Raw genomic sequence first — 27,491 nt, 5'->3', positions numbered from 1 at the left:
ATAGATGCGATCGCCGTGTTGCCGGAGTTCGCTTTCCCTTTCCCGTCACATTTGGGAAGTGTCTCTCTATGCTTAACTCCGTAGGCTTTGAACAGGGCGGGTACCGTTTTGGAATTGTTCTTATTTATTCCCCCAGCCCCCGAGAGACCCCCGGCGGGAGTACTCACGGAGCAGCGTTTGTTTTTGGTATTCGCTTTGATGTCAGGAACCAGAGCGGAGTTCCCTGAAGGACCGCGATTCTTTGCTCCTTTCGTCCTGGTTTTCGGCGGCATCTTTTCCAGCACATACGCGCTGCATGCAAACACGGAGACGGCGCTAAGGGCTTTCCAAGGCACCAGCTGGCATGGCAATGGCACCTCCCAGAACCAAGGCCAAGATCGCCAAATCATGGAGTACAGATGGGCTTGAAGGTGAGGAGAGGGGGTTTTCACAGCCGGTAGAGGAAGCGAGTCAGCTCACACAGCCACAGCAGCGGCCGCCATCTTGCCTTCTAAATTTCTCCTCCAAGACTAGGCTTTGTGCATCAAAAACTAATATCAACTGGAAGTGGAGGCAAACAAGGGGGGGATGTGATTATTTTTGCAGCAATGCAGAATGGGAAACATCCTACCAGTGTAAAAAGTTATATTATGTTTGGTTGTTCATAGGAGCCTTTATTTTTAGCATTAAAGTTAAACTCAATTTCACAAACTAACAACATGAAGTAGGGGGAAGCATTAAATCTAAAAGCATTAGCCTTAAAAAATCACCACATAAACTACACACACACACACACAAATTCTGGCATATAAGACTGCATGACTGATCTCCCATTACATATAGGGTGATACAAAGTAATTACAGAGCATGTTACTTTCTAGCTAATATTGCATCACATAACTTTCCAGTTATCTTGACTTTGATGTCCCTAAACCCAGCTGCTTTCAGGAGCTTTGTGTATTCGGATGGAGTTTTCTCTTTGCCTTTGGTTCGTAACAACATAAGCAGGCTCATGAACTGGGCTGTCAAAGGTCCACTGTTGTCTTCGTTTAGAAAGCTTTCCACCAGGAGCACCGCACCACCTAGCAACAACAAGGACAGCATTAGTTGGATTTCCTCTTAAACAATATTTTTCACAGCTCAGAAGTGCACAAGCTGTGAATCATTTCCAATATTTCGGTGTTAGGATTAACTAATGCGAAAAATAAGTTACTGTAAAATTTCTTGAATGGCTTAACAACTTTAGGACTTTTAACAGTGGATTCCTGTCATAACAGTCTATTTGGTACCATGATTACTTTGAAGAAGACTTCGCGTATTTATTGATCTGCTGTGATTACTTGTAGATGTAAATAATTATACTAAAGGTTCCCATGTTACAAGGAAGATTTTCAAGTAGTCTTTGTATCTCTTGCATTACATGTTCCATATACCCAGTTTTAGTTTTTAGAGGTTTTAGTCTAGGAATCTTTGGAAAAAAGAGCCTTGAGTTCTTTGAGAAAGATTGAGTGGGCAGATGATATTCTCAATTTAGAACGTTCAAGAAAAGAGTTTTTGTGACTTTTGAGACCCCTTGAGCCACTTGAGATACTGAGATGCGTTTGCTTGGTACAGAGGAGTTTTCTCGGGTATAGATCTGTGCACGAGTCAACAAATTTTGATGGTACTCTGGCTGTGATGGTGAATCTGACTAGTTTATCAGCTTGGCAACAGAGTTTAGGATGAATCAGAGTGGAGTAAGTGAAGTTTAGGAGCTGCTGCTATTATGTAATTTCTGAAATCTAGTCAGGAGACAACTTATTTGCAAAAATCAGTGGAGATGAGGTGATTCATTTTCTTCAATGCGTCCAGGTGGAAATTGGCAAATTTGAGGAATCCGTGTCAGAGACAAGTCTAGAAACATCAACATTTCATGGAGGATACACAGACATTAGCACTAATGTTTTTATGCTGTTTTTATTCTGTAAATATGACAATGTGTGTGGTATGTCTGTTTATGTCAAGTTGTGAGTTACTTGTATGCATCATATACGACACATGTATACAGTGATATCACAAGTGAGTTTGGCACAGGTGGCACTCACCGATAGCAGAGCAAACGTTAAGCTCTGACAACACAGCATGGCACTGCATGATGTGACAATATGTAGTGACAAGTTTGGCTTTATCTGTGTTGTCCACAATATTTTAAACAGTGTAACTGGTTTCATATTCCTCATGCGTTTTTATTTCCCTCTTTACATTCTCTTTCTCCAGGTTGGTTTATGGGTACCTTTTGGGGTGAGCATATTACAGACACTATTGATCATATGTATCAAAACCATGGTTAACATAAGGCAATAACTAATATAACCTCCCTACAGCAGGGGAGGGCACTCACATTTGGTCCTGAAGAAATGCTGGGGATCCAATAGGGCATGAAACATGTTGACCTGATTTATGAAACTTCGACCGTTTATTAGATTTAGCACACCAGATTGTGGCATTTCCTAGCTCTGTGCTTACTATCCTAACTTAGGGGGTAATTATGATGGCAGAAGGCCAGCCACCGCCAACAGTGCGGTGGCAGGTCTTCTGCCATCAGAAAGCAACTTTCCCCTTGCCACATTATGATGGTGGGGGAATCTGACCGCGACCGTGGTGGGTGCAAAAACCGCCTGCCAGGGATCCGCCACAGGCAATCGTTATGATTGCCTGGCAGAGCGGTCAGCATCAGCAAAATGGTGGGGGTGCCTAGCAGGCACTGTCCGCCAGATTAGGATGCTGGCCGCAGCCAGCCTTTCCGTGGCATGTAAGCCGCCATTGAAAGGCTGGCAGGATTGGTTTTGGGGGCCCATTGTGGGCCCCACTTGTGTTGGGGGGAGCTGGCTGTCCTTCCTGACAGGAGCCGAGTTGCAGCAGCCCACCCCCGAACAGCAGGAAGAGCTCAATGCTCCTCTCCTGCAGGAGGAACTGCGTGACAGCATCTTTTCGCTCTCTAATGGCAAATCCCCGACGGTTTGCCTGCAGAATTTTATAAGGCATACTCTGATGTCTTGCTTCCGCACTTATTGACCCTGTACACGGCCGATGTAGAGGACTCCTCACTAACGCCTAAACAAATGGAGGTGACCCTTGACTCTCTGCTTAAGCCGGGCCAAGACCCCCAACTCCTCGGCTCCTATCGCCCCCTGGCACTCCTCAATTTAGATTATAAAATATTCGCATATGTGTTGGCTAAACGCTTAGCTCCGCTGGTGAAGACACTGGTCCACCCCGACCAGAATGGCTTTGTCCCTACTAGAAGCACTTCCGTAAACATACGGTGACTATTCCGCGTGCATACATATGCCCCCCATGACTGGCCATACTCCGGATGCTTAGTTATTGATCTGGAGAAAGCTTTTGACTCCCTAGAATGGCCTTACCTGGCTGCAGTCTTGCGCAAGTATGAGTTAGGAGACAACTACATACAGATGGTAGGTCTTCTTTACCAACGCCCTACGGTATGGGTCAAGACGGGGAGGCTGATCTCTGATGCCTTGAGGATCAGACGAGGGACGCGGCAAGGATGTCCGTTGTCCCCACTGCTCTTTTCCCTAGCTATGGAACCGCTGGCGGCATTACTCAGGGCCAAAGGAGATGGCTGGGGCATACCGGTGGGAGACGGGCTGCACACGGTCTCGCTATACGCAGATGACTTATTGTTGTATATTAGAGATTTGCAGAATATACCACCAGTCATAGCGGACGTCTTCCGGTGGTTTGAGCGGCTGTCGGGGCTCAAAGTAAACTGGACGAAGTCTGGAGTTTATTCTTTTGTCAATAGGGTGACTGACAAGCCCATCACTATCAACGTAGCCGCACTGACTTGGTATCTATCCATGCTCAGGTACCTGGGCATATATATCTACAGATCCCCGGCAGACATCTTGGATGGCAATCTGGTGCGGGCCATAACGGCAATCCGAGCACAGGTCCGGTTCTGGAAGACACTTCAGTTGGGCGTGATGAGCCGCGTAACCTTGACGAAAATGGTAGTTTTGCCACGGCTGCTATATTATTATTCTAACCTCCCAGTGTACGTCCCAGTGAAGATTCTCCGGGATCTGGAGGGCATTCTCCGCGATCTGATTTGTAACAAAGGCAGGCCCCGAATAGCGCTAAGGAAACTATACGCGCCCATGAGTAGCGGCGGTCTTGTGGCTCCGAATATGGAATTGTATTATCTGGCCTCCCAGTTGCAATGGTTGTCAAAGTGGATGAGCGGACACGAACTGACGGGCACAGCGTCTACGACACCGCCGTGGCCACAGTCCCGGCTGTATTACCTTTTTCACCCCATAAATCAGCTCCCCTGTCCACCCCAGATCTATGTGTCACTGGCCCATAAGTGCTTCAGGAGAAGCCTCTACTTGACCCGCGACACGCTTCCTTATGCTCCATTGATACCATTGTTGGGGACTCCCAGGGGTAGGGGGAGAGTGGCCGATGCTGAACTACAAGCGTGGCATGAGGCGGGATTAGACGCGGTGGGAAATTTTTATGCGGAGGGCACCCTTCTCACGTTTGACACACTATCCAGAGAAAATGACGTCCTAGCTGGCCACTTCCTCTTATATGCAGCAATAGTGCGCACCTTGACGACAACCTGGGGAGACATCACTACCGAACCTCAAGCGCATTTACTTATGCAATACCTACATGTGATGGGTGAGGGCTCACCGTGGTACACTGGCTGACAGAGGCTCTCCTGATGCACACGCTGAAACCACTGATGAGACTGCGTGAGAGGTGGGCTGCAGACATGGGTCATCTATGGACTGACAAGGAGTGGGAAATGATAGCGGCCGGATCGACTTACATACCACGCAACTCAAGATTCAAACTTATTCAGACATATATAATTCATAAAGCGTACCACTCCCCTGATAAGATAAATGACTACTTCCACCTAGATACTTCTGCTTGCCCCTGATGTCACCTAATAGGTGCTGATCTGCTGCACATGCTGTGGCTTTGCACCTCCCTGCGATCCTACTGGCAGGCAGTGGTGGACGCCTTGACAAAATGCACTACGGTCCCCCTACCTTTTACCTGGGAAATCTGTATTCTGGGGCTACACACACGGACAAAAAAGAATAGAATAACATCCAGATTCATAGACCTGGGCTTGATAATGGCAAGGTGCCTCATCACAAAACATTGGAAGCACACTGACCCACCAATACCAGCTAGCTGGGAGAAGTCCTTTACGATATGGGCACCAGCCGAGAGCAATACGCTACATAAAGAGGAGATTGCGGGGTTGCGCAAATATCCGATCGCGCAGACCTGGGATGAACTCCTCAAACACCTCACGCACCCAGATACTGTGGAACAAGCCTTGCAGCCCCCTCCTGTGACTGCCATCGTCACGCCGTGACATGCTATCCCACTCTTCTCCCCCTCCCCCTTCTCTTCCTTCACTCCTTGACAGACTTGTGGGGATCGCCACCGTTCTGGCCCGGTGGATCAGACGCAGTAAGCAACCATTGTGGACCCTCCACACGTCAGCAGCATTTCCCTAGATCCCGACATAACTGTTTTTCTCAGTCTCGCAATGTATTGACCCTCACACTCTCTCGCACCCCTCCCCCACGGTGTAGTTCCCCCATGCTACAGATGGCGCTCTTTGGTGTTTTATATTTTTTTTATAGTTAGTTATAGTTTACTTAAATGGGCATTGTTAATTGACTCTTGGCGCTGACATCACAAACAGAGATAATGTGAAACGTTTATAGCCTCCTGGCAGCGGAGTTCTGGTAATGCTGACATTGTAGTACATGCACTATTATGACGCGTCTTGTCTCCTGCTAGCATGACTGTAATGCTGTATGGTGATCATAATACTGTTATCACATGATTGATATGATGTGCAATACCTGAAAGTTGAGCCATCTATATTAAAAGCAACATTTCTTTCAATAAAAAGATGTTTAAAAAAAAATGGTACCCCCCTGCATTTCCCTGCACTGAGTGGCAAGCACCGTGTGGTGCTTGCCACGTAGTGCAGTCAACTGCAACACATCCATTTTTAACATTGCGGCATGTGCTGCTGTCAGCAGCGCCCGCCGCAATGTTAAATTGCAAGATGCGACCGCCATGGTGGCGGTCACATCCTAATTAGTTGTGCGGGACCTCAGCATGCATGGCGGCCGGTCCCGATCCCTGCAACGGCCATCGTAATGACCCCCTTAGCTTTTAAACTTACCAATGACCCCCTTCTTTTTTAACCTTACCAAAGGAACCTTGAATACAATTTTATTTGACTTCCCGAAGGTAATTTTCGATCACTTCTTTCACTTGACCTTTAGCTCCTCACACCTGCATACACCATCATGATTGATACAAAAAGAACTCTGCCAAAGAGCCCTCTCGCTGGGCTTGTGGGGCATTGCAGCATCGGCCCCACGAGGAGCAAAATCCTGGGATGAAGCATTACACCCATATGGGTGTGTGAGGGCAATACTTCCAAATAAGGAAGACCCCCCTTAGAGCCATTTTCTTTCCTTCTTTCTTATTTTCCTTTTCACATTAGGATCAAGTACCTGGGGTGACCATATACAAGGAATTGATAACAACATGTCATGCCGACAGTTGCGCTGTCAAGCCAGATCTAAATAACAATGGTGGGCACACAGACATCAGTTAGATATTTAATTTGAACACTAGTTAAATAGGAGAGATTTAGCCAGGTTGCAGTAATTCTATACCACTGTGTTGGTCAATTTACATATTGCAAACTAACTTTATTGCTTCTCAGGTTGCTGGCAAATCAGCAGATTATGTACTATTTGGTCTACAGCTGTGTAAATGGTAAAGAAGCTTTACTATCAGACAGCTGGCTAAACAGCAGAGATTGTGTATAATGTGGTAAAAAAAGGACATGTAGTAAAAGAGGTTCTATATTAGTTAGTAAGCAGGCAGGTGAATGAACTAATTTCACTTGTATCTATAATTATTGACATTTAGCTGTTGGCCAGAAAAATAACAAAAACATTTAATTACTTTCTAAGACGCTGGCTAAACAGCAGAAATTCTGTACTAGTTAGCTAGCAGTTTCCCTCATTGCAAACACACACCACTTTTCACCTGTGGCTGGCTATATGGCTGAGATTCTGTTTATTTTAACCAGCAGTGTGTTAAATCAGGGAGTTTATCGTCTAGCTCCACAGCTAGTAGTCAAGTAGTATAAGTTGCCTGCAATTTAGCCAGCAGCCAGTTAAATGCTTGACCTTTTTCCTATGTAGCTAACCACAAGCAAAACTGTAAAGTTACTCTGTTTTATTTAACCATTCTTTAAAAAAAGAGGTTTATTTAGTAAATCTAAATAAAATGAGGGGAAGAGGGCATATTGGATCCTCAGAATACCTAAAAATATTTAATTTTTAGGAAGAAAAATTGTTGACATCCAATAATTTTTTAGCAAGGAAAGTTGTTGAGATCAACAAGTTCCAGTTGAGAAAAAATCATAATATTCTCCAAGGTAAAAGGTTGATGACTTCAACAATAACACAGGAATATGTTTAAAAAATGTTTGCATGACAACACGTTTGCGACTTTGAAGTAATTTACAATGTTTCACTTCCTGAGGGCCTACTCATAATTACATGCATAAAAACTGCTGGGATTATATATTTAATTACAGTGAACCAACAAAGAATCCACAACGGAATGGGTTGCAAAAAGAAGAGACTAAGCAAACATAATGTATCATAATTCAAAAGTAAATTCATAAAAAATACTGAAGATGTATATTCTAACTCACTAAACCCAGAAAAAGACCACAATATGATAAGTTGCATATAGAAGAAATAAAGCACATATTAAATGCAGAGAAGGACAAACAAGCAAAACACACTTTTAAGGCAAGGCCAATACAGAATGTAATGAAACTTTATTTTAACTGTTTTACTTGAGTGTTCAAGTAATGTCTTAAATTAAATTTTATTAACCCAGTAAAAGTAGTTTTCTATTAAGAGTCTATTGATCTTGAAAAAAATAAACACAGAAAAGAGGAATCAGTAGGCATGTATAAATAGGAGTGAGGTGGACTAACACTTGGAAAATATTTTCTTATTCTCATATTTAGTTGCATTAGATATCATATGACAAGTGAAGTTACACCTACACTTTTAACCGAAAGTTTGTAGAATAAGAACATAAGATGTTGTCCATAACGATTCCCAGGGGGTGGACATGGGTGACAGTACAGCAACAATGACATCTGACCCCTTTGCTTCTAGCACTCGTTTTATGGAGTTCTCAATTGAGGAAATGAGGGTCGCCCTTTCCCATATGCCATTATTGTCCTAATCCATAAAAAGGGACTCAAATACTCTCCTGCAAACTATAGGACAGTTAGCCTCATGGATAACACCCCGAAAACTTTCTGCAGACTGGTCCTATTTCATTTGTAGCCCTAAACTGAGACAGAATCCTAACTTTACAACTTTAAGTATTCACAAAAGGCATTTGGGAGTAGTAAAGTTAGGATTCCTAACTTTACTACTCCTAAATGCCCTTTGTGAATACCGAAAGTTGTAAAGTTAGGATTTCGTCTCAGTTTAGGAGTAGTAAAGTTAGGAATCCTAACTTTACTACTCCTAAATGCCTTTTGTGAATACCGAAAGTCGTAAAGTTAGGGTTTTGACTCAGATTACTTTTGTGAATCGGGCCCAAGATGACTGTGGAGGGCTCTAGCATTGACCAGGTCTGGAGCGTTGACTACCTGAGAGCTAGGCTCATTGACAAGCTCTCCTGGGACCTTCAACTGGTAAATGCCAATTTTATATGAACATACAGAGCAGCAGCTATGATTAGGAGATACAAAGCATTGACTATCAGGGCTGTATTGCCCACCATAGAGGTAAACAGATCAATGGCTTTTAGAGGTGCTCTATATGGAGTAAACATTTCGAAGACACAATTGACAACCATATAAAAAACAGAAAACAAATTTAGTAGATCAGCTTTGAGTGTCCACAACAGCACTCCCACTTACAACTCTAAGATGGGATTTGAGCATTAAAAGGTTTGACCAAATTACCCGCTTAAAAATCCTGACTTATTGGAGTAGAATTTGAAAAACCTAGTAGCTGGCTCCCTTTAAAGCTGCATTCCAGACATTGCTGCTACTAGATAAGCACTGTATCAATCAATAGATTAAAGCTGCGAAAATCCTATGTGATGACTTAAAGCTTGGGCTGTTTGGGAAGACCTCAGTACGCTGAGGGCAAATCCAGCCAACTGGGCCCAAAACATTTATTTGAAGCATGTTTTACAAAATGTATTGGGTGAAGCTAGGCCTGATGACCCCACAGATACATTTTTAATCCATAAATGTTCCCCACCTAGAGAGCTGTTTCTTGATAGAATTACTCCCACCTCCCACCACAAAATCGCTGTATATTTGCTTCCAGGTTGGCACGCTGCCACTCTGGGGTTTCACTTTGAGATGGTGCACAGAATGGTAACAGAAATGGGATGGTCCGTTTACTCTGGAAACCGAGGTGCATTTTGTACTGTACTGCCACAAGTATAATAAACCAGGATACAGGTGGATGTTTCCCTCTTTGCCACAGCCTTGTAGTGTAGCAGTACCTGGGTGCTTTACATATATTAAAATCTGATACCTCTGAGCCAATCGTATTTGAACTTGTAAGATTTTTAAGTTGGGCCTGGTCACTCAGAAGAGTGTCGTTGCAGGCCGAAGTAGCAGAAGCCACTAGCGCTGGGACATTATTTCAAATTAGCTCACAACAACCCCTCTGGCTTTGGTTCGGGGTGTGCTGTCCAATCTGATAATGTTTTAGTTCTTCGTAATGTCTAGAACCTAGTTATGCATCATTGCTGTATTATTGTTGGGAACTATTAGCCACTGCTGTTTTCATCTTCTGTGAGTTGTCTAAATATGTTTTATTGCATCTCTGCACTTTCTCTTAGGAAATTATTTTTCTTGAATTTGAGACGTATTATGTTTCTTGAATATTTTTTAGACTTGACGGAAATTTGTCTGATTATTTATGTGTATAAACTACTAATTATGTGCTTTAATATTCTTAATTGACTGAAATAAAGAATGCGATGATGACCTAAATAGAGTCTAAATCAAATATATAAAAATGTAACAATCATACCTAAATTGTTGATAGAATTTTCAGAAGCAATGTGTGATCATTTCATGAAAAACTATTGTTAATGTTGTGAAAGATAGTGCAAAATGAGTGCTATTTACAAAGAATTGTATTTGATGGGAAGGAAAAATTATGGAGCAAACTTATTGGTAATTTTTTTCAAGTGCCCTGATGATTGATGTTATTCAGATAGAAAACTCAGTGATCTGTGGAATTATTGACCCATGGGGATACTTTGAAAATCATGTTTTGCACAAGCCTGATGCACAGGCTAATGCGCATTCTGTTGGTTACGGCTGAAGTGCCCAAGATGACAAGATTTATTTAGTATTTATCTGGTGCTGGCAAACTAGGTGAAATTCTACTATCCTACAGTATTTACATGTCTTCTGCCTAAATAGCATAAAACTGATGCTATTTATTTTGTGTTTGATGAGTAGGTTGTGCCCTTTCCAGCTTTCTCAATGTAGTCGAAAACTGCTTGATCTCCCTTGATCAAAAATACTTTTCCATAGATGTTTTATATATAAGGTACTGTATGGGATTTTTGTGTATCACAAATAAGTGTATGGTACTGTACAAACACTAATCCTGATCCCACAGCTGCCATCAATGTTAGAAATTGGGTTGTTGTTGGACTGGGGTGTGAGCCCTGGTCAAGCGATAACTACAGTCTGTGGCAGGGTGAACCACAAAAAGTCACAAATTTAACCTGTGCATAACCCGGGGTAGGTTGGAACAAAAGGAGTCAGGCTTAACTTAGAAGCAAAGTGTAAAGTATTTATGCAGCACACTGACAGTAATAAAGTGAAAACATAACATGGGAAAAATCCAAAACCAATTAAAAAAATGTAGTGCATTTTAATAAATTATTTGACACCAAAAAGACAAAAGTCCAATCAGTAGAACTGGAGTCGTGAATTTTCAAAGCTTTTAGTAAAAACTAACGCCTACAAGATCAAAGCACCAAAAACTAAAAATGAGGACTTAGACAAATTTTGGTCCGAAACTGCTCTGAGAACTAGGGGAGACCTGGATCAAAATGCTCACATTCCACCCGAGGTGCATTGATGGTCATATTGACTTTAAAGCTTCTCCCACTACTTTCTTCTCCGCAGCAGCAAATCCTTTTCAGAAGTCCTTTGCCAAAGGGGTATATGACCTTGTGGAACTGGCCTAGGCTGCATCATCCCACTGGAGATTTTTCAATTTCCATTCAATGACTAATTCCGAACGTAGAAATCTTCATTGCGGCTTTGACCTAAGGTCATACAACGACAAAGCTCTCTCCTCCCACACCTCCTGCAGCCTTGCCCCACTGAACTTTAACTTTGCAGAACATTTTCTTAGAAATTCTTCTAAGTTCTGAGGCAAGCACTGACCGGGCCTAATCCACTTCTTGTACCCGAACCACGCTTCATTGAGGTCAGCCATATTTTTTTTACTTTGACTAGATATTCGCGGTTTTCACATTGAACCTCTGGACACATGTTTTTACTAAAAACTTTGAAAATTCATAACTCCGGGTTCTACTGATAGATGTTTGTCATTTTGGTGTCAAATAATGAACTCTGTTTTTCTACATTGGTCTTGCATTTTACTTTTGTTGTGTTTTCATTTTATTACTGTTTGTGTGCTGCATAGATACTTTACACATTGCCTCTAAGTTAAGCCTCTAAGTTAATCCTGACTGCTATTTGTGCCAAGCTACCCAGGGTTAACCATAGATTGGGTTAGTGACTTTTTGTGGTTCGCACTGCAAGATACAGTGGCTGTCGCTTAACCAAGGCTCACACCCCAGTCAAACAACAACCCAATTTCTAACAATGTTGTTCTGAAAACCTGGCAGATCTGAAAACCCGGATAGATCTGAAAACCCAGTCACATCGATATACTTAGTGACACAGCCCTTCGAAATCTTAGTTGAAAGCTACATTTTGTATAGCCTTTAAAACCCATCAATCAGCCCTAAGCTTCATTACAATCAAACCCATCAACCGGCCCTCGGTTCCTACTGTGTCCAACTTTGCAGCTGGATGTCAGGCTCTACTGCCATCTAACGTACCACCAGTGCTCAAACCCAACTGGCAGCCTTCGGTCACCCTCTCATGGTGCCAGCATTTAGAGCCCATGCTAGCCCTCATAGTTGTGTGGACGGCTTAATATCCTACTCTGCTGATAATCAGTGTCCCACTCCCAGTCATTAGAGCCTATCAGACATTTTTCTGCCGGCACTTCGAAGCTCTCTTCTGGACCGGAGTCCATTCTATCACCCTTCAGATCTCTTCTACTGTTCTCTGCCATCAGATGTCTCATGTTCTGCGACTCCCAGACTACTCCTCATTTCCCTTCCTGAAAACCATTAGGCCCTAGATGTTCCTGATTATAAACCCCAGCTGCCCCTTAGAGAATACGAGTCAATCAGTTAGCCCTAAAACGACTTCACTTATCTCTATCCCATGCTGTTTGAAGACCCATCTGCAGCTCTACATGAATCCTCAGCAGTCCCTCAGGGCACTGGTGGCTAATGAACTTTGAAAGTGGTTAGGAACAAATTCATATCTGAAACTGAAGGATAAACATTAGTTTACTGGCTGAACATCTTACCCACTACCCACTAATCTGGAGGGATGAGGAGAAATCATTTTTCTAAAAATGCCCAAACAGTGCATACTCCTGCAAAAACTCTCAGATATATGGACCGATGTCTACTTTTCACATGTTAGTCTGAACCTCCCCAGTAGAGTGGTCATTGAGCTGTGAGACATGACAAACAGAGTGCCCATTGTAATATGAGGTAAACACAGCAAAGAGAGGTCAGAGTGTGATGCTGAAAAAAGACAGAAAAACCAGCAGAGAATTCGTTTTTTTTAGGAGAAAGGGGGCAAAAGTGATGAGGGTCAAGAGAATGAAAAGAGATTGAAACACAAAGAAGACCTGGATAGGGTGAGAAAGAAAGGAAACACATGTAGAACAATGGGCCAGAAAATAGATAGTGACATAGTCAAGATGACAGTGTGGCATACTGATTTAGGAAAGCATCAAGATGGTTATGAAAGAAGGCAGAATATGTCAAAAAAGAAGAGTTTAAAATGTGGGGGGCGGGGTGACAAAAGGGAAGAGAGCCTGCCTTTTAAGATGTCCTATATATTCCTATAATTCCCGATTTATCTCATAACATTACCCTCACCTGACTTCCTATGTTTGCTGATGCAGTTCAAAGTTAAAAGGCCTCTTAAATAATTTTAACAAAAAACACGTTTTTCTTTTATAATTTGGCAACATTCATAAACAGGTGAGATGAAAAAAACGTACAATGATTGCACCACTTCAACAAGAATTTCAAGGTCTAATTCGGGGTATGCAATTTGCTTTAGTCATTTTTCATCATAAAAGTTATTGAGTTTTCACAACATTGATGCAAAAACATCTAAAAAAATGCTTCCATCAGGCGAGTGGCTTAAGAGCAAAAAGAGTATCTCCTTTAATTAAGTAACTTGAAATATTACATGGTATTTTTTTAACTCCTTTAATTTCAAAGTGAAGTGATAGGAGGGGTTGGAAGAAAATAGCCAACTTTAATTGATGTGGACAGTTGAAGGGATTACAAATTCCATACATTAAATCATTAAATGAAAGTGTCAGGTAAAACCTTTGAGAAATTCCAGCCCCATAGTACTGAATATGATTTAATTATACAATAGCTATGATGTAACCTTGCTTTGAACACGTATTTAGACTCAGACTACATTGTAATCAGTATTAGTTATCTGTGACAATAAATACTGATTTATTTTTCAAAATACCATAGTGACTCAATAGGCCAATAGCTTAAAAGTTATGGTTGCACCACTTAGGTTTTGCTTTCATTCATTTTGTTAATAATTTTTTTCATTGATATACATTACATTTGAATTACTTTGAATTGAAAAGAAACTCATGGTACCTGGCTTGCAGGAATTGTAAACTTTTGATAACAGTTGCAGGCCTTTATCACTGTTAAAACAATGCAGGATTTGGGCTATGATGTACAAGTCAGCTTCTGGAACTGGATCTTTAAAAAAGTCACCTAGAAGGAAGATAATGTATCAGTACACATTTCTGTAAGTATTCCTGCTTACATTAACATTAAAAATTCTATGTTCTCCATTTCTGTAAATAGGTTTGATATTTCTATTACACCTTGTTATAGCTATAACAACTTCAAAAATCAACCAGGACTATGGTTAACACTGAAATAAGACACAAAAGCTCTACTGTGTTCTCATAGGAGAGAAATCAGTCTTCCGTAGTAAACACTGCAATATTTACCTTGTCAGGAAAACGTACACACCGCCTTGTGCCCCACTGCACTTCCTATAAGTTGCTTGACCTAAGGAATACTTTTCCAAACTAGCTCAGAGCTGTGATCAGCATCATAGATTTAAAAGGAGTCCTGAAGACCATTTTATCGAGCTTGAAGGCTGTCATTTGACCACCTCCCTCAATCCATCCATAAAATTGATAATATCACCTCTTCTACCCCTGGCCTCTGCTCTCACAAAGTATATTTATGAAAAAACATACTTTCTGTGCAGCTTTACTTCATTTTTTGCCATCTTGCTGAATAGAGCATTTTGTAAATATGTCTTTTGAATATACAGTAATTTGTGCCTTACTGAATCCTGTGCTTGTCAACTTCTGTGTTTCCATTAGTTAAACTAATGCATCAGTCATAATTCTGGAAGACAATTTATTGTGAATTTTACTTCTAACTTTTTAAAAAAAAAATTGGCATGTTGACAGGCACATTGAAGACAGTAGGGCAGCAGTGGCATATGAATGTTATCAATGTTACAATACCCTAAACTAAAATCAATATTTTACTCTCTCCTGTCATGGCAAGACATATGAATTGCAGAGGAAGAGAGCGGCTCAGAGGCTGTAGGTGAAGGAATACATCAGGAATTTCCTCCTCCATTTTCTGGTGTTTTGCACAGCGATGGAGCTGTGGAAGAAGTAGGGAATTTCTTCAGCTCCTGTGTCATTTCAGCTCTGCCAGTTGAAGAAAAGCTGTTTGTCAGAGTCGAGGGAGAACTAGAGCCTTTTGCAGCTCCTTCTGTTGCTGTTTGGTGAAGTGGGTCTGCATGTGGCTGTAACTTTCAGACATACACAGCAAGAGTTGGTAAAGGCCCAGAAGCTTCTGAGCTACTGGGGAGTTTTAAACCCCTTATTCTACCAGGAGCCTACTTTTTTTTTTAATGAGGACTTTCTGTCTTATGGGCAGAATATTCCTACAAATTTAAGAAACTACACGTACATTAAAGTCTTTCTCTGTTGTGATTGGTCCAATTTGAACAGGGCTTTAATGGGCAGTTTAGCTCTCTGTGGCAGGCCACAACATTATTAGAACATTCTACCCATGAAGGCGGAGTTTCCGACACTACAGCAGTCTATAGGAGTATATTGGAAGTGTTTCCAGTCTTGAGAAATACAAATGCAAATCTGCAGTCAAACTAAGACCAAGAGCTACCTACAAAAATCAAAAATGCGTAGTACTTATGTTCATTGTGATTGTAACTGTAAATATATTTATATTGCACTTAAACCCTGACAAGGCCCTGACGCGCTTATTCAGCAAGTTGTAAGCTACTCCAGAACTCATGATGTGAACTTTTTTTTAAATTTCCTCTGTGCATTGGTTGTGTCAGGTTTCTGATCTTGATTTCAGGAATGTTTAGTAGCGTTTGGAGTAGAGATAGAATGATAATTGATGTGAAACTGAACATTAAACATGGTTAGGACAACATGGCATCTATGGGCCAGAATCACAAAGGTGAATGTACACTTTTGTGTAAATGTCACAGACTGATTTGCATATGGCCAGTTCTAAACTGGGGTGGCATGGTGAGCAAAAGAATGATGGATTTAACCCAGATCTCTTGACTGGGGGTGAATGTTTTGATTTGTTCTGAATTCCGTCTATCAATTGTGTTTCTTTTGCTCAAAAATATTGTGTCAAGAATATTGTGATGTTCAATATATCATGGACAGAATAGTCCTTTAAGTATTTTTTTTAATAACATTGTGAAAAATATTGTTTTCTAATTTATTATTTATTATTTCGTATTTATGGTTATTTTATTGTATTTTAATTTTGTGTCATTTTTCATTTCTACTTTTTTGAGGTAATATACGAATCTCATAAATATTTGTATTGGTTTTTTATGAGACTGCTTCCATCATGTTATAAGAGTGAGATGTTGAGTTTGTAGGGGGAAAAGGGTAGAGAGAGTTTTATATTATGTTAATATGACATGTTTTGTCAAATTTGCAGTGGTAGTAGTACATAAATGTTATTGTATGAACCACATGGATTACAATACAAAATAGGAATTTAGCAATCATCAGAATAAACTTGTAAAAACAGAATTATAAAAAGTGAAACTTATATTGACTTATAATAATTACAGTTCTATTAATATGTTTATTTAATAATACAAACATGATTTGTTTTATACTAAAATAGTATCTAGCTGGCTTTGATATTGAACTTATGCTGACGTCATTCAAAGGCTCCGCAAATATTATCTCCTTTGAGGCATCAGTTTCGGACAGATATATAATAAATGACTCAGGGTTCCCTCTTTGTAGCCTCTGAGTGGGTATTAGTCTTCCCTTGTAGAAGCGGACTCCAAGATCCCTCAAATTCATGATCAGGTACATATAACAATCGGAATCTTAAGTATTTCCTTTTTATTGCACCTTGCAGACTAGAGTTAATATATTCCTTATACAACAATAAATAACAGTCCTATACAAAATCCACCTGTTTTTTTTTTTTGTGAGGCTAGGTTTTTCCCCCTTTGACCACTGGATAGGATCTTCCTTAAAATACTCTTCGGGTCTTCCTTCTAATACTCTTTCGTGGCGCTCAACTTAATATTGCCAGAATCCTAAAAGCTGATCAATTATATGCTTTAATAACCTTGTTTAAAAATGAGATGGTTAATTCCAAACCTTATTTTTAATATATTGTGTGTTCCAGGTAAATTAAAGATTTCAAGGTGGCCGAATATGCGCCTGCATGATCACATAGGTAATTTACACTAGCTTGCGGGGAGTGATAATAAATATTTTACATTTAACTCCAACCTCATGACAAAGTGAGGGGTAGCTGATTGAAGATGTAAAATTTGCTGTATTCTTTGCATGTAGATTTTATCAAGATCAATGATAGTCTTACCAATTAGGACCAGCGAAGCATAAAGTAGAAACCGAATGAGTTTTATTCTTAAAGCTTTTAGAGAAGAGTCTATGAATCTACCTTTAAATTGTTTGGCAAATCTCATTGCTGATTTGGTGGTAATGGTAGGTTTGAGCTTTTGGACTGAAAGAAGATAAGACCAGGATAACCTAGTATCAATCGAGGCGGCAAGATAATCATGTTGGTTGACAATTTCAATTTTAGCGTCGCCAAGTTCCAAGATATTTTTTTATTTCTTTTCGAACACCATGATTTTTGTTTTTGAATATTTGGCTGTTATTCCATTGGCATAATTGAATTCATTTAGTCGACTCAAAAGATGTTGCAATTCTGTTGACGTTTGCAAAATTATTACCCAATTGTCAGCATATGCCAGATGTCTGATTCCATGCATTCCCAATGTTAGGGGCACTGATTGTTCTTGATTAAGGAACTCATGCAAGTCGGCTATATACAAAGAAAATAAAAGTGGAGCAGGGATGCAGCCTTTTTTAAAAGCACTCTTGGTCAGCATATTTGAAGAGAAAGTATTATTGGTTGTATTTCTCGCTCATAGCCATGTATCGGAGTGTAACTCAATTAGGAAGTGCATTAGTGTCCGATCAATTTCGCATTTTCTAAGCTTATTCCACAGTCAATGGTGATCAACTTTGTCAAAGGCTGTGAAATAATCCATGTAGCAAGCGTACAGGGCATGTTCTTCTTTAGCACTTTTTTGCAAGAAGGGACAATGCAACAATATTATCAATTGTAGCACATCTCTGATGAAAACCTGTTTGAGTTAATGGTATTGAGCCCTGATCTGTAGCCAATTTTGCAAGAGTGTTTAGTAAATATTTTGAGAAAGGTTTCCTCTCAAAATCTAGCCAGGCAAATAGTTGATAATTTCTTGTATCTTGTTTTGAGTCTTCCTATGAATAGGATGCACAACTGCTCTTTTCCATGATGAGGGAGCCACTCCTGAAGAGATTACTTTTGAAATTTTGTGACACCGAGTTGAACTCACAGATTTTATCACGAGTTTCTCATCCATTTGAGCTTTTTCATATACACAATAGTCATATGGTTATTGTTTAAGGTTTTCTGCAATTCAAACTCGTCAAATTTGAGATAATATATAATTTTCTGAGGATCATGGTCACTTTCAATTCTCTTGTTTATTTCAAAACATTTACACATATGAAAATGAGTATAGCGAAGGAAGATATAATCGTTAGTAGTCTTCCCTGTTGAGCCCACAAAATGCTAGGTCAGATAAAATATTTAAAGTTTGTCTGTTAAATTAAGTCAAGTGAACTTGAAATTTGCAAGGCATATGGTAAGAGATTTTGATTGAAATCCCCAGTTATAATGATCAGTAATTGGCTATATTTCCATAATAGAAAGTTAAGCTTCACAAGTAATGCAACATTTCTGTGTTTGTATTTTAACAAATCTGGGGGATATTTGTGAGAAATCAGGCTTTGGTTGGCTAAAGTATTAGCCCTGTTCAAAATACAGCCACAATCCCTTGCAGGGTGAAACACAAAAAAGTCACTAAATTAACCTGTGCTCAACCATGGGTACTTGGAACAAGAAGCAGTCAGGCTTAACTTAGAGGCAATGTGTAAAATATTCATGCAGCACACAAACAGTAAATTAGTGAAAACACAACACAAGAAAAATCCCAATGCCATTTTAGAAAAATAGAGTGAATTTTCATAAATTACTTGAGACCAAAATGACAAAGCTCCAATCAGTAGAACTGGAGTTATACATTTTTTAAAAGATTTTTATAATGAGTGCCTAAAGGATCAAAGGGCCAGCTGCGGACATCCTGTCGTGGATATCTAGTCAGACAAGACTGGGTGAAAGTCGAAAGTTGAGACTTACCGCAATGGGGGGGTGAAAGTCGAAAGTTGAGACTTACCGCAATGGGGCGTGGTTCAGATACAGGAAGTAGCTTGAGCCCAGTCAGCGCTTACCTTTGGACCTGGAAACATTTCTGAAGAAAAATGTCTGAAAAGGTAAGGTTCAGTGGGAAAAGGCTGCAGGAAAGGCTGCAGGCAATGTCCGAAGAGGGAGTGTTGTCGTCAGATGCCTTTGGGTCAAAGGCACAGCACAGATTTCTATGTTCTGACTTAGTTGCCAAAATGTAAATTGAAAAAGTCTAGCGGGAGGAAGCAGAAGGCTGTAGCTGAAGACACTTCCATGAGGCTGGACATCCCTTGGACGAAGAACGACTGAAACAGATGTGCTGCTGCAGAGAAGAACATAACAGGAGAAGCGACAAAGTCAATACAACCTGCAATGTAGCTTGGGCGGACAGGCAAGCAGGTTGTACTGGTCTCTTTGTGGTTCTCACAGTACTTTTTGGGCAAATTTCGTCTAAGTACTCAGTTTTGGAAATTGCCCATTTGGGCACTGTTAGCACCATGACCAAGAATCCAGGACTGGTGGGACACCTCTTGGGGTACAGGTCTCACTCAGGCTGGGTCCAAGAGAGGGTTCAAGATGGTGGGAGCAAGTGGAGGAGTGAGGCTTCGCCGACCTGGTCGCTGGCTGTCGTGGTGAAGAGATGGGGATCGGCTGTGTCGGCGCCGCTCGGGCAAATGCCGTTACCCCTGGCCCCACGGCGAGGCACTGTATGAAGGGCACTACCCCTGCAGAACTACCTGCTCACCACCAAAAGCTGGTTTCTGAACTGACATTCTCCCATATATGGGCAGTGGTGACATATTAAAATCCCCCAAAGGCCTAATGGTGGGAAACAGGCTGTTGATGCATTCATAGGGGGCTGCAAGACAACGCTCAGACGACATCTACACTTGCCCCACTCGCTGCCTGAAGCCCATGAAGGTGGTGCTCCTCCAGAGCTGTTGCAGTGCAAATACTAGGGCGTTTTGGTAACCAGCCCATCACTGCCTGGGGTGGCGGAGAGGCGCTGGCTACTGTTCTGGTGATCACTGCACAGCTACCGCGGGTACGTCTGCAGGCTGCTCAGGTGGTATCCGTGGAGACTCACACCACCAAAGCCAACCAAGCGTGATCTCTTGTTGGGATGACTTGATGCACCACTACCCAACATGATCTGAGTGGCTCCGCAACGCGACTGACAACTGCGCTGTGGAGAAGACACTGATACACGGTGGAGCGGCTCCGCTGTTAGGGCTGTAAGCTGTGAAGTGGCAGCTGAACGCAGCTTGTTGGCGTGGAAGAGGGACCTGCTGTGACATCTGCGCCCTAGGGGCGTTGTGTGGAGGTCTTGTTCGACGTGGAGCAGCATAGGTGTACACACTCTGCGACTAATGTCGGGTGGCACCCGGGCACGGGCTGGAACAGGGGGAGCGCAGACCCTACCGCCGCTGTCCAAGCCAAAGTCGGACAAGATGGCGAAACAGGGATTAACAGACCAAGCTGCAAACAAGCTGGATGCGGTGCTCGCTGCAGTAGAACGGCTGGATGCAACTATCAATCAGACTCACACCTCCCTAGAATCTAAAATCGACAAGGTGGCCATTGACCTTACTCATCTGCATGCAGATCACTGGAAATTAACAGACCAAACTACTGTCCTGGAAACCACGCTTAACGACATCAAGCCGCAAGTGACTCAGACAGATAAGCATGTACAAGATTTATTGCACCGTGTAGAGTTTCTGGAAGATAGAGCCGAGGATGCTGAAGGGCGAGCACGATGCAACAATGTACGCATAGTAGGTGTGCCGGAACGATGGGAAGGAAGGGAGCCCACCATGCATATGGAGAACTGGCTTAGAGATCTCTTGCCTGAGGGGTCCCTCTCGCCACACTTTGTCATAGAGCATGCACATAGAGTCCCAGCGAGACCCCCTCCTACCAGATTGAACCCGAGGCCCTTGCTCCTCCGGCTCCTTAACTACCGAGACCGAGATGCCATTCTGCAGGAAACCAGGATATCCACATAGACAATCATAAAATAATGTTTTTTCCGGACTACACTATCCAGGTACAGCGTCAAAGGCTCTCGTGCATGGCAGTAATGAAACGCCTTTGTCAAAATAACCTGAAATTTTCCCAGTTATTCCCGGCACGTCTACGGGTGGTTGTAAGCGACAAAACGCATTTCTTTAATACATCGGAAGAGGCAGAGGATCGGCTACCTCACTGTTGCGAGACCTCGGGACACTGCCGCGACGGCAACACTACCAAAGTTAAAGGGTACCTTTCGCCGCCGCCGAAGAGAGCGTGGAGCGGCGGGAATGCGGACACCACCTTCATCAACTGTAGGCCCACACTCAGAACTGATCCTCAGCGGACAACAAGACGCCCTTCAAGCGGTAGCAGAGATAAGCAGCTCTCTGGTGACTGAAGACACATCCAACTCCAGTCAACGGGGCCTATCTAGTGATGATGAGCGAATATATGGCCTTCAGGACTCGCAAGATTCAACTGAACAGCCAGATGTCACCCCACAGACTGCAGACACAATAATATGAACACTACAAAATCCTATCTCTGCATAGCCCAAGATTTGAGGTATTTGGGTGTATGTGTGGGAGCGCGCGGCCACTAGCAATATAGCCATCTGTAGTAGTTGTCACTATGACTCTCATTGCTCATGTGGGGTCGAAGATAGCATCCTGCCATGTGGAGGGGAGGCGGACCCTGCTCATGCGCTCTGCTGCTAACACATGGCCACACTTATATACCGCTTGCTTGATAAATGCTCCTGAGCAGATGTACACAGACTGCCTTATTCATATGGTATTTTGCCTGCTGACGGGCAGCCTCTACGACGCTAGGTAAACAAACTGTAGGCTAACAAAGTGTAATACGCAGCTTACCCCCCCAGATTGTCTAGACTGTTATCTCCATTGAGAGTTTGGGCGATTGCTAGTTGCATCCTCGCCCTTTTGGAATTATCTATGATTATGTTTTTGTTTTGGTTTTATTATGCAATATCATTTACTGTATGTCGATGTATGCAATGTAACACCCCACAGGTCAGCATGCTAGGTAGGCTGTGTGACATCAAGTTATATGTAATGCACATGACTGCTGGGCCGATACACACACATAAACATTTGGCGCGATGTAGAGTCTATGTCTTCCTTTAAAATTGGTACGTGGAATGTGAGAGGCATGCATTCACCGTCACGCAGGTATCAGATATATTTGTACCTCAAACAGCATCATATACAAATAGCTCTCCTGCAAGAGACCCACCTTGCCAAAACAGAAATTCCACGATTGCACCGCCGCTGGCGTGGTCAATTGTATGCCACAGGATATTCGGCCTTTGCCCGAGGAGCGATGATATGGGTGAGGCCAGGGGTTCCGCTCACCATAACACAGTCATTGATAGATACGGAGGGCAGGTATGTTGTAGTTAAGGGCACGCTGGATGGCCGACATATCGTGATTGCATCCCTCTATGCTCCTAACACAGAGCAGGTTACCTTCCTCTGCACTATGTCGCATATTCTGGCGCCATGGCACGATGTTCCCATGTTACTGGGGGAAGACTACAATAGTGTACTTGACATATCACTAGACCGTTCCTTCCCACCACTTCCAGGTACAAACACATACCCTTCCAGGTACAAACACATACTATGCCATGAAGGCACTAACTAGCTGGGCAACACAGTGGCATTTGAGAGATGCCTGGAGACACCGACATCCCCATGACAGGGAATCTTCCTATTACTCTGGTGCTCACGATTTGCATGTGCGATAAGACCATTATATGCTCTCGGAAATGCTGCTTCCCAGCAATTTACTATTTGGGCAGGACACACTCTGATCACAACCCACATAGCTTAGAGATGCTATGGGAACACCCTCACCCGCCAATTCCAACCTGGTGATAGCAACCATTTTTGCTATTAGGTGCGCCATTTTTCAACTTGCTAGCTGCCAACATTGCCCAATATTTTGAAGATAATACTGATACAACCACGACACCTCAGGTGGAATGGGACGCGTTTAAAGTAGTCATTAGGGGAGATTGTCTGGCTGCACAGGCGGGTATGCGGAGACAGTTTGAAACAGACCTCACACGCATTGAAAATGACCTGCTCTGAAGAGAAGGGGAAGCGTTGGGGGGCAATGCTGGGCCTCTGGAGCACATTAGAGAAGAACACTCCAGATTGCTGGACCGGCTCCGTAATATAAATAATGCAGCACACTCAGCACGCACCCACCATATGGGGGACAAACCTGGTAGGCTGCTGTCCTGGCTGATACAGCAGGAAGCCGCCATTGCACCCGTGACATTGATACACAATACACAGGGAGTCATGGTACATTCCCAGAGTGAAATACATCAAGCTTTTGTGGAACACTATTCCACGATGTACATAACACTGCCACAACTGACAGAACACCAACAAGAGGAACTGGGTGCTCCTCTGTTGTCGGAGGAAATGAGGGATAGCATTTATTCCCTCTCGAATGGTAAAACGCCTTGTCCGGACGGACTGCCGGCTGAATTTTATAAGGCCTACTCAGATATATTAATGCCAGAACTGCTACGGGTATATGAAGCGGCTCAAGAGCACTCTACGCTTACACCTATGCAAAATGAGGCAACACTGATCTCTCTTTTAAAGCCGGGCAGAAGCCCTGAACTCCTGGGCTCTTATCGCCCACTGGCTCTGTTAAATACAAACTATAAAATGCTTGCTTCCACCCTGGCTAAACGAATAGCCCCGTTGGTGCCGACTCTGGTACACGCTGACCAAAACGGATTTGTTCCGACCAGTAGCACCTCCCTAAATATTCGCAGGCTATTCAGAATTCAGAAGTACGCAACGGTGAACTGGCCTCGGTCTGGCTGTTTAGTACTAGATCTGGAGAAGGCCTTTGATTCGCTGGAATGGCCCTATCTAGCGGCGGTCCTGCATGCGATGTTACAACGCTATGCCATTCCAACGCAAGTCTTTACATCGACTTGCGCTAGATGGCGTGCTAACATTAAAAAAGTGTAATTTACTATTCCAACTCCAGTCCACTTAACAGTAGGGAAGGTGTTGGGATAGTAAACTACACTATTTGTAATGTTAGCACGCCATCTAGCGCAAGTCGATGTACAGACTTGCATTGTAATGGCATAGCGTTGTAACATCGCATGCGTTGTAACGCATGCGATGTAACTGCACTGCGTGGTAAAAACCGCGTTGTAATGGCTGTTCCCCCCAGCAGACATACTAGAGGGCAACTTGATGCATGCCATTTCCTCAGTAAGGGCACAGATACAATTCTGGAAGACTCTACCGCTTAATATAATGAGCTGTATCACTTTAACTAAGATGATAGTACTGCCAAGGCTGTTGTACTATTTTGCAAACCTTCCGGTATATGTCCCAGTACGACTATTTAGGGAACTGGAGGAATTAACCCGAGGTCTAATTTGGAATGCAGGGCCGCCCAGGATAGCACTACAGAAACTGTATGCGCCACCAGAGAATGGAGGCTTATCAGTTCCTCTCCTGGAACTATATTACTTAGCTGCGCAGTTACACTGGGTCACAAAGTGGTTAAGCGGCAAGAACTTGGCAGACACGGCGACCGAGACGTCACTATGGACGCAAAACCAAATCTATGGATTGTTTCATCCACTGGCGAAAGTCCCCCGCCCGACGCAGCTGCATATTGAGTTGGCTCACAGATGTTATAAGAGAAGCCTTCAACTCACAAAAGACACGATCCCCTCTACCCCAATACTGCCGATTGTCGGGACACCCAGAGGTAGAGACTCTATAAATGGTACAGTACTGATGCCCTGGTCTGAAGCGGGAGTGGAGACGCTAGGAGACTTTTATGCAGATGGTACCCTATTACATTTTGCGACACTAACGGCAGATAATGGTTTACCGGCGGGCCAGTTCCTTCTGTATGCAGCTATCACACAGACGTTGACACTAGCATGGGGAGACTTAACTAATGAGCCACCGACACATCAGCTGTTGCAATACTTACATGTAACGGGGGAGGGATCACATGTGATACACTGGTTAGTACAAGCCCTGCTCACCCACGTATTACGACCATTACAGAGACTCCGCACGTGTTGGACTGAGGATAGGGGCTGTCCCTGGACTGATAAGGAGTGGGAACGCGTCCAAGCAAGTGCCACACACATACCACGCTATTCACAATTTAAACTCATCCAGACCTATATACTGCATAGGGCGTATCTCTCACCAGATAAGATGAATACGTATTTTAACATCAACACTTCCGAATGCCCGAGATACCGTCTCCTAGGTGCTGACTTATTACATATGCTATGGTCCTGCCACCTGCTCTTACCCTACTGGCGCATAATATTAGATATACTTACGAATTGCACTAATGTTGAGGTGCCCCCCACATGGGAGGTTTGTATCCTGGGATTTTACAAATGCCCCAAAGCCAACAAAGTAAGTTCCAGATTCCGTGACCTAGGCCTCATAACAGCGAAACGGCTGATAACTAAAGGTGGAAGTGCAGGGACCCACCGGAAGTATTGCATTGGGTGAAATCCTTAGAAGTCTGGGCGCAGTCAGAGAGCACCACCCTACACAGGGAAGAAACGGCAGGACTGCGAAAATATCACATTGCGTATACCTGGGATGATATGCTCAAAACCCTTACACGCTCTGATGCTTCATTGCAGACGCCATCTATGCAACAAACGGGAACTAGTACCTGACATGTCACCCAGAAGTAGAAGAAACGCCACAGCCCCATGATACTTTAATACTGGAGGTCGGTTAAGCCACAGACCTCGCATTCCTTACAAAACAATACATAGACATGGCTCTTACCACGCGATATTCTAGTATCCATACAGCAGACTATACAGCAGGAACAGCAGCCCACACCCGCTACCCACACGCAGGCCTAGTCAAGATTACACTTCAACGATACTCTGCATACTAGTTGCATGTATTTTTAAACATTTGATATCTCGTATTTGGATTTTTTCCTTTTTATTTGGTTTTTATTAGATGTGGTTAAAATGTTATATAAAAAAAGGAAAAAAGATATCTGATGTGTGGCACTATGTGGTAATTTCAAAGTTCAGCTGGGTATTAACACTGCGCTTCTGTATACGTTGATATACTTACCCATAAACGATCACAGTTATGTAGAGGCGCATTTGGTAGACACACTCCGCTCCTCGATTGGAGACGACAGCATGTGCAGGCTATGGATGCCCATGATACTTTATAAATGCACAAATAATTCTGCACTGTAGATGCAAACTATATCAAAAATCGTGAGTAAGAAATGTGCTGATCTATGTTCACAGGGGCAAAAATGGATAATGTTGTTAAATATGCAATATGTATTGACACTTGAAATCTATGTAATAATAAAGATAAAATGCGATAAAGATATTTAAAAAAAAAAAATGGGAGCATATATTCTGGCTGTAAACCAGCAGGAATGCATGCTCGCATTGTAATATTGGAGGAGCAGTTCATCCCTGCACCCTGTGACAGGTATCTCAAGGTGCCTGCCACAGGGTGCCGGGACCAACAGGGGGGCACCTATCGTCCTCCAAACGGTGGCTGTGCACCCAAAGTTGAGTCTGACAGCCTTTCTGTATCAGAAAGGCTGGCACAGAAAGGCTTCCAAAACTCGATATCGTAATCCCTAGGACGGAAAGAGCTCCCCTTGGGATTACTGACTGCATTCTGACTGGCATACGGGCTCTCCAAGCCCATCAGAAGCCAGTTGGAATGACCATTTGGATTCATTTCTGACCGCCTCCATCGTAACAAGGCGGTCGGAAAGGAATCCGACTGACATATTACGATTAGAAAAGCTCCCACCGACAGTCGGAGCCTTTTCCAACCGCATTGTAATAGGGCCCCAAGTGTTTAGAGAACTTCCATGTTTCTTGTATGCACACTATTTTCACACTATTTTCAGTTTTTCTCAGGATAGGTTTAGGTGTCTATCTAGGCCTGTAATTTTCCATGAGATTGTAGATCATTCACTGGGAGAGTCATAGGCATTCCTGGTACCATCAGGCATTCTGGCAGGTAACTGAGGTTGGAAGCCGATTACATACACAAGACTTGCCTGGTAAGAATATTGATTGTCCACATAATGGCACACACTTAAATTTTACATTTAATGAGAAAATAATT

At 42.7% G+C, this 27,491-nt stretch overlaps 1 protein-coding gene across 1 annotated transcript in view; it reads right to left on the bottom strand.

Moving 5' to 3' along the window:
* Positions 1–849: 849 nt before the first annotated feature.
* The window catches only part of LOC146805016 (acetylserotonin O-methyltransferase-like), a 498,405-nt gene continuing 471,763 nt past the window's right edge, over positions 850–27,491 (bottom strand). The window contains exons 7-8 of the mRNA XM_085620449.1: positions 14,083–14,205; positions 850–1,061 (exon numbers count right to left, since the gene is read on the bottom strand). Coding sequence (XP_085476575.1) covers positions 850–1,061; positions 14,083–14,205 — 335 coding nt within the window. The remainder of the gene's footprint in view (positions 1,062–14,082; positions 14,206–27,491) is intronic.

The sequence above is a fragment of the Triturus cristatus genome, chromosome 8 (genome assembly GCF_964204655.1).
Source record: "Triturus cristatus chromosome 8, aTriCri1.1, whole genome shotgun sequence".
Classification (NCBI taxonomy): domain Eukaryota; kingdom Metazoa; phylum Chordata; class Amphibia; order Caudata; family Salamandridae; genus Triturus; species Triturus cristatus.
The sequence above is the reverse complement of the archived record's forward strand: the minus strand, read 5'-3'. Positions and strand labels throughout refer to the sequence as shown.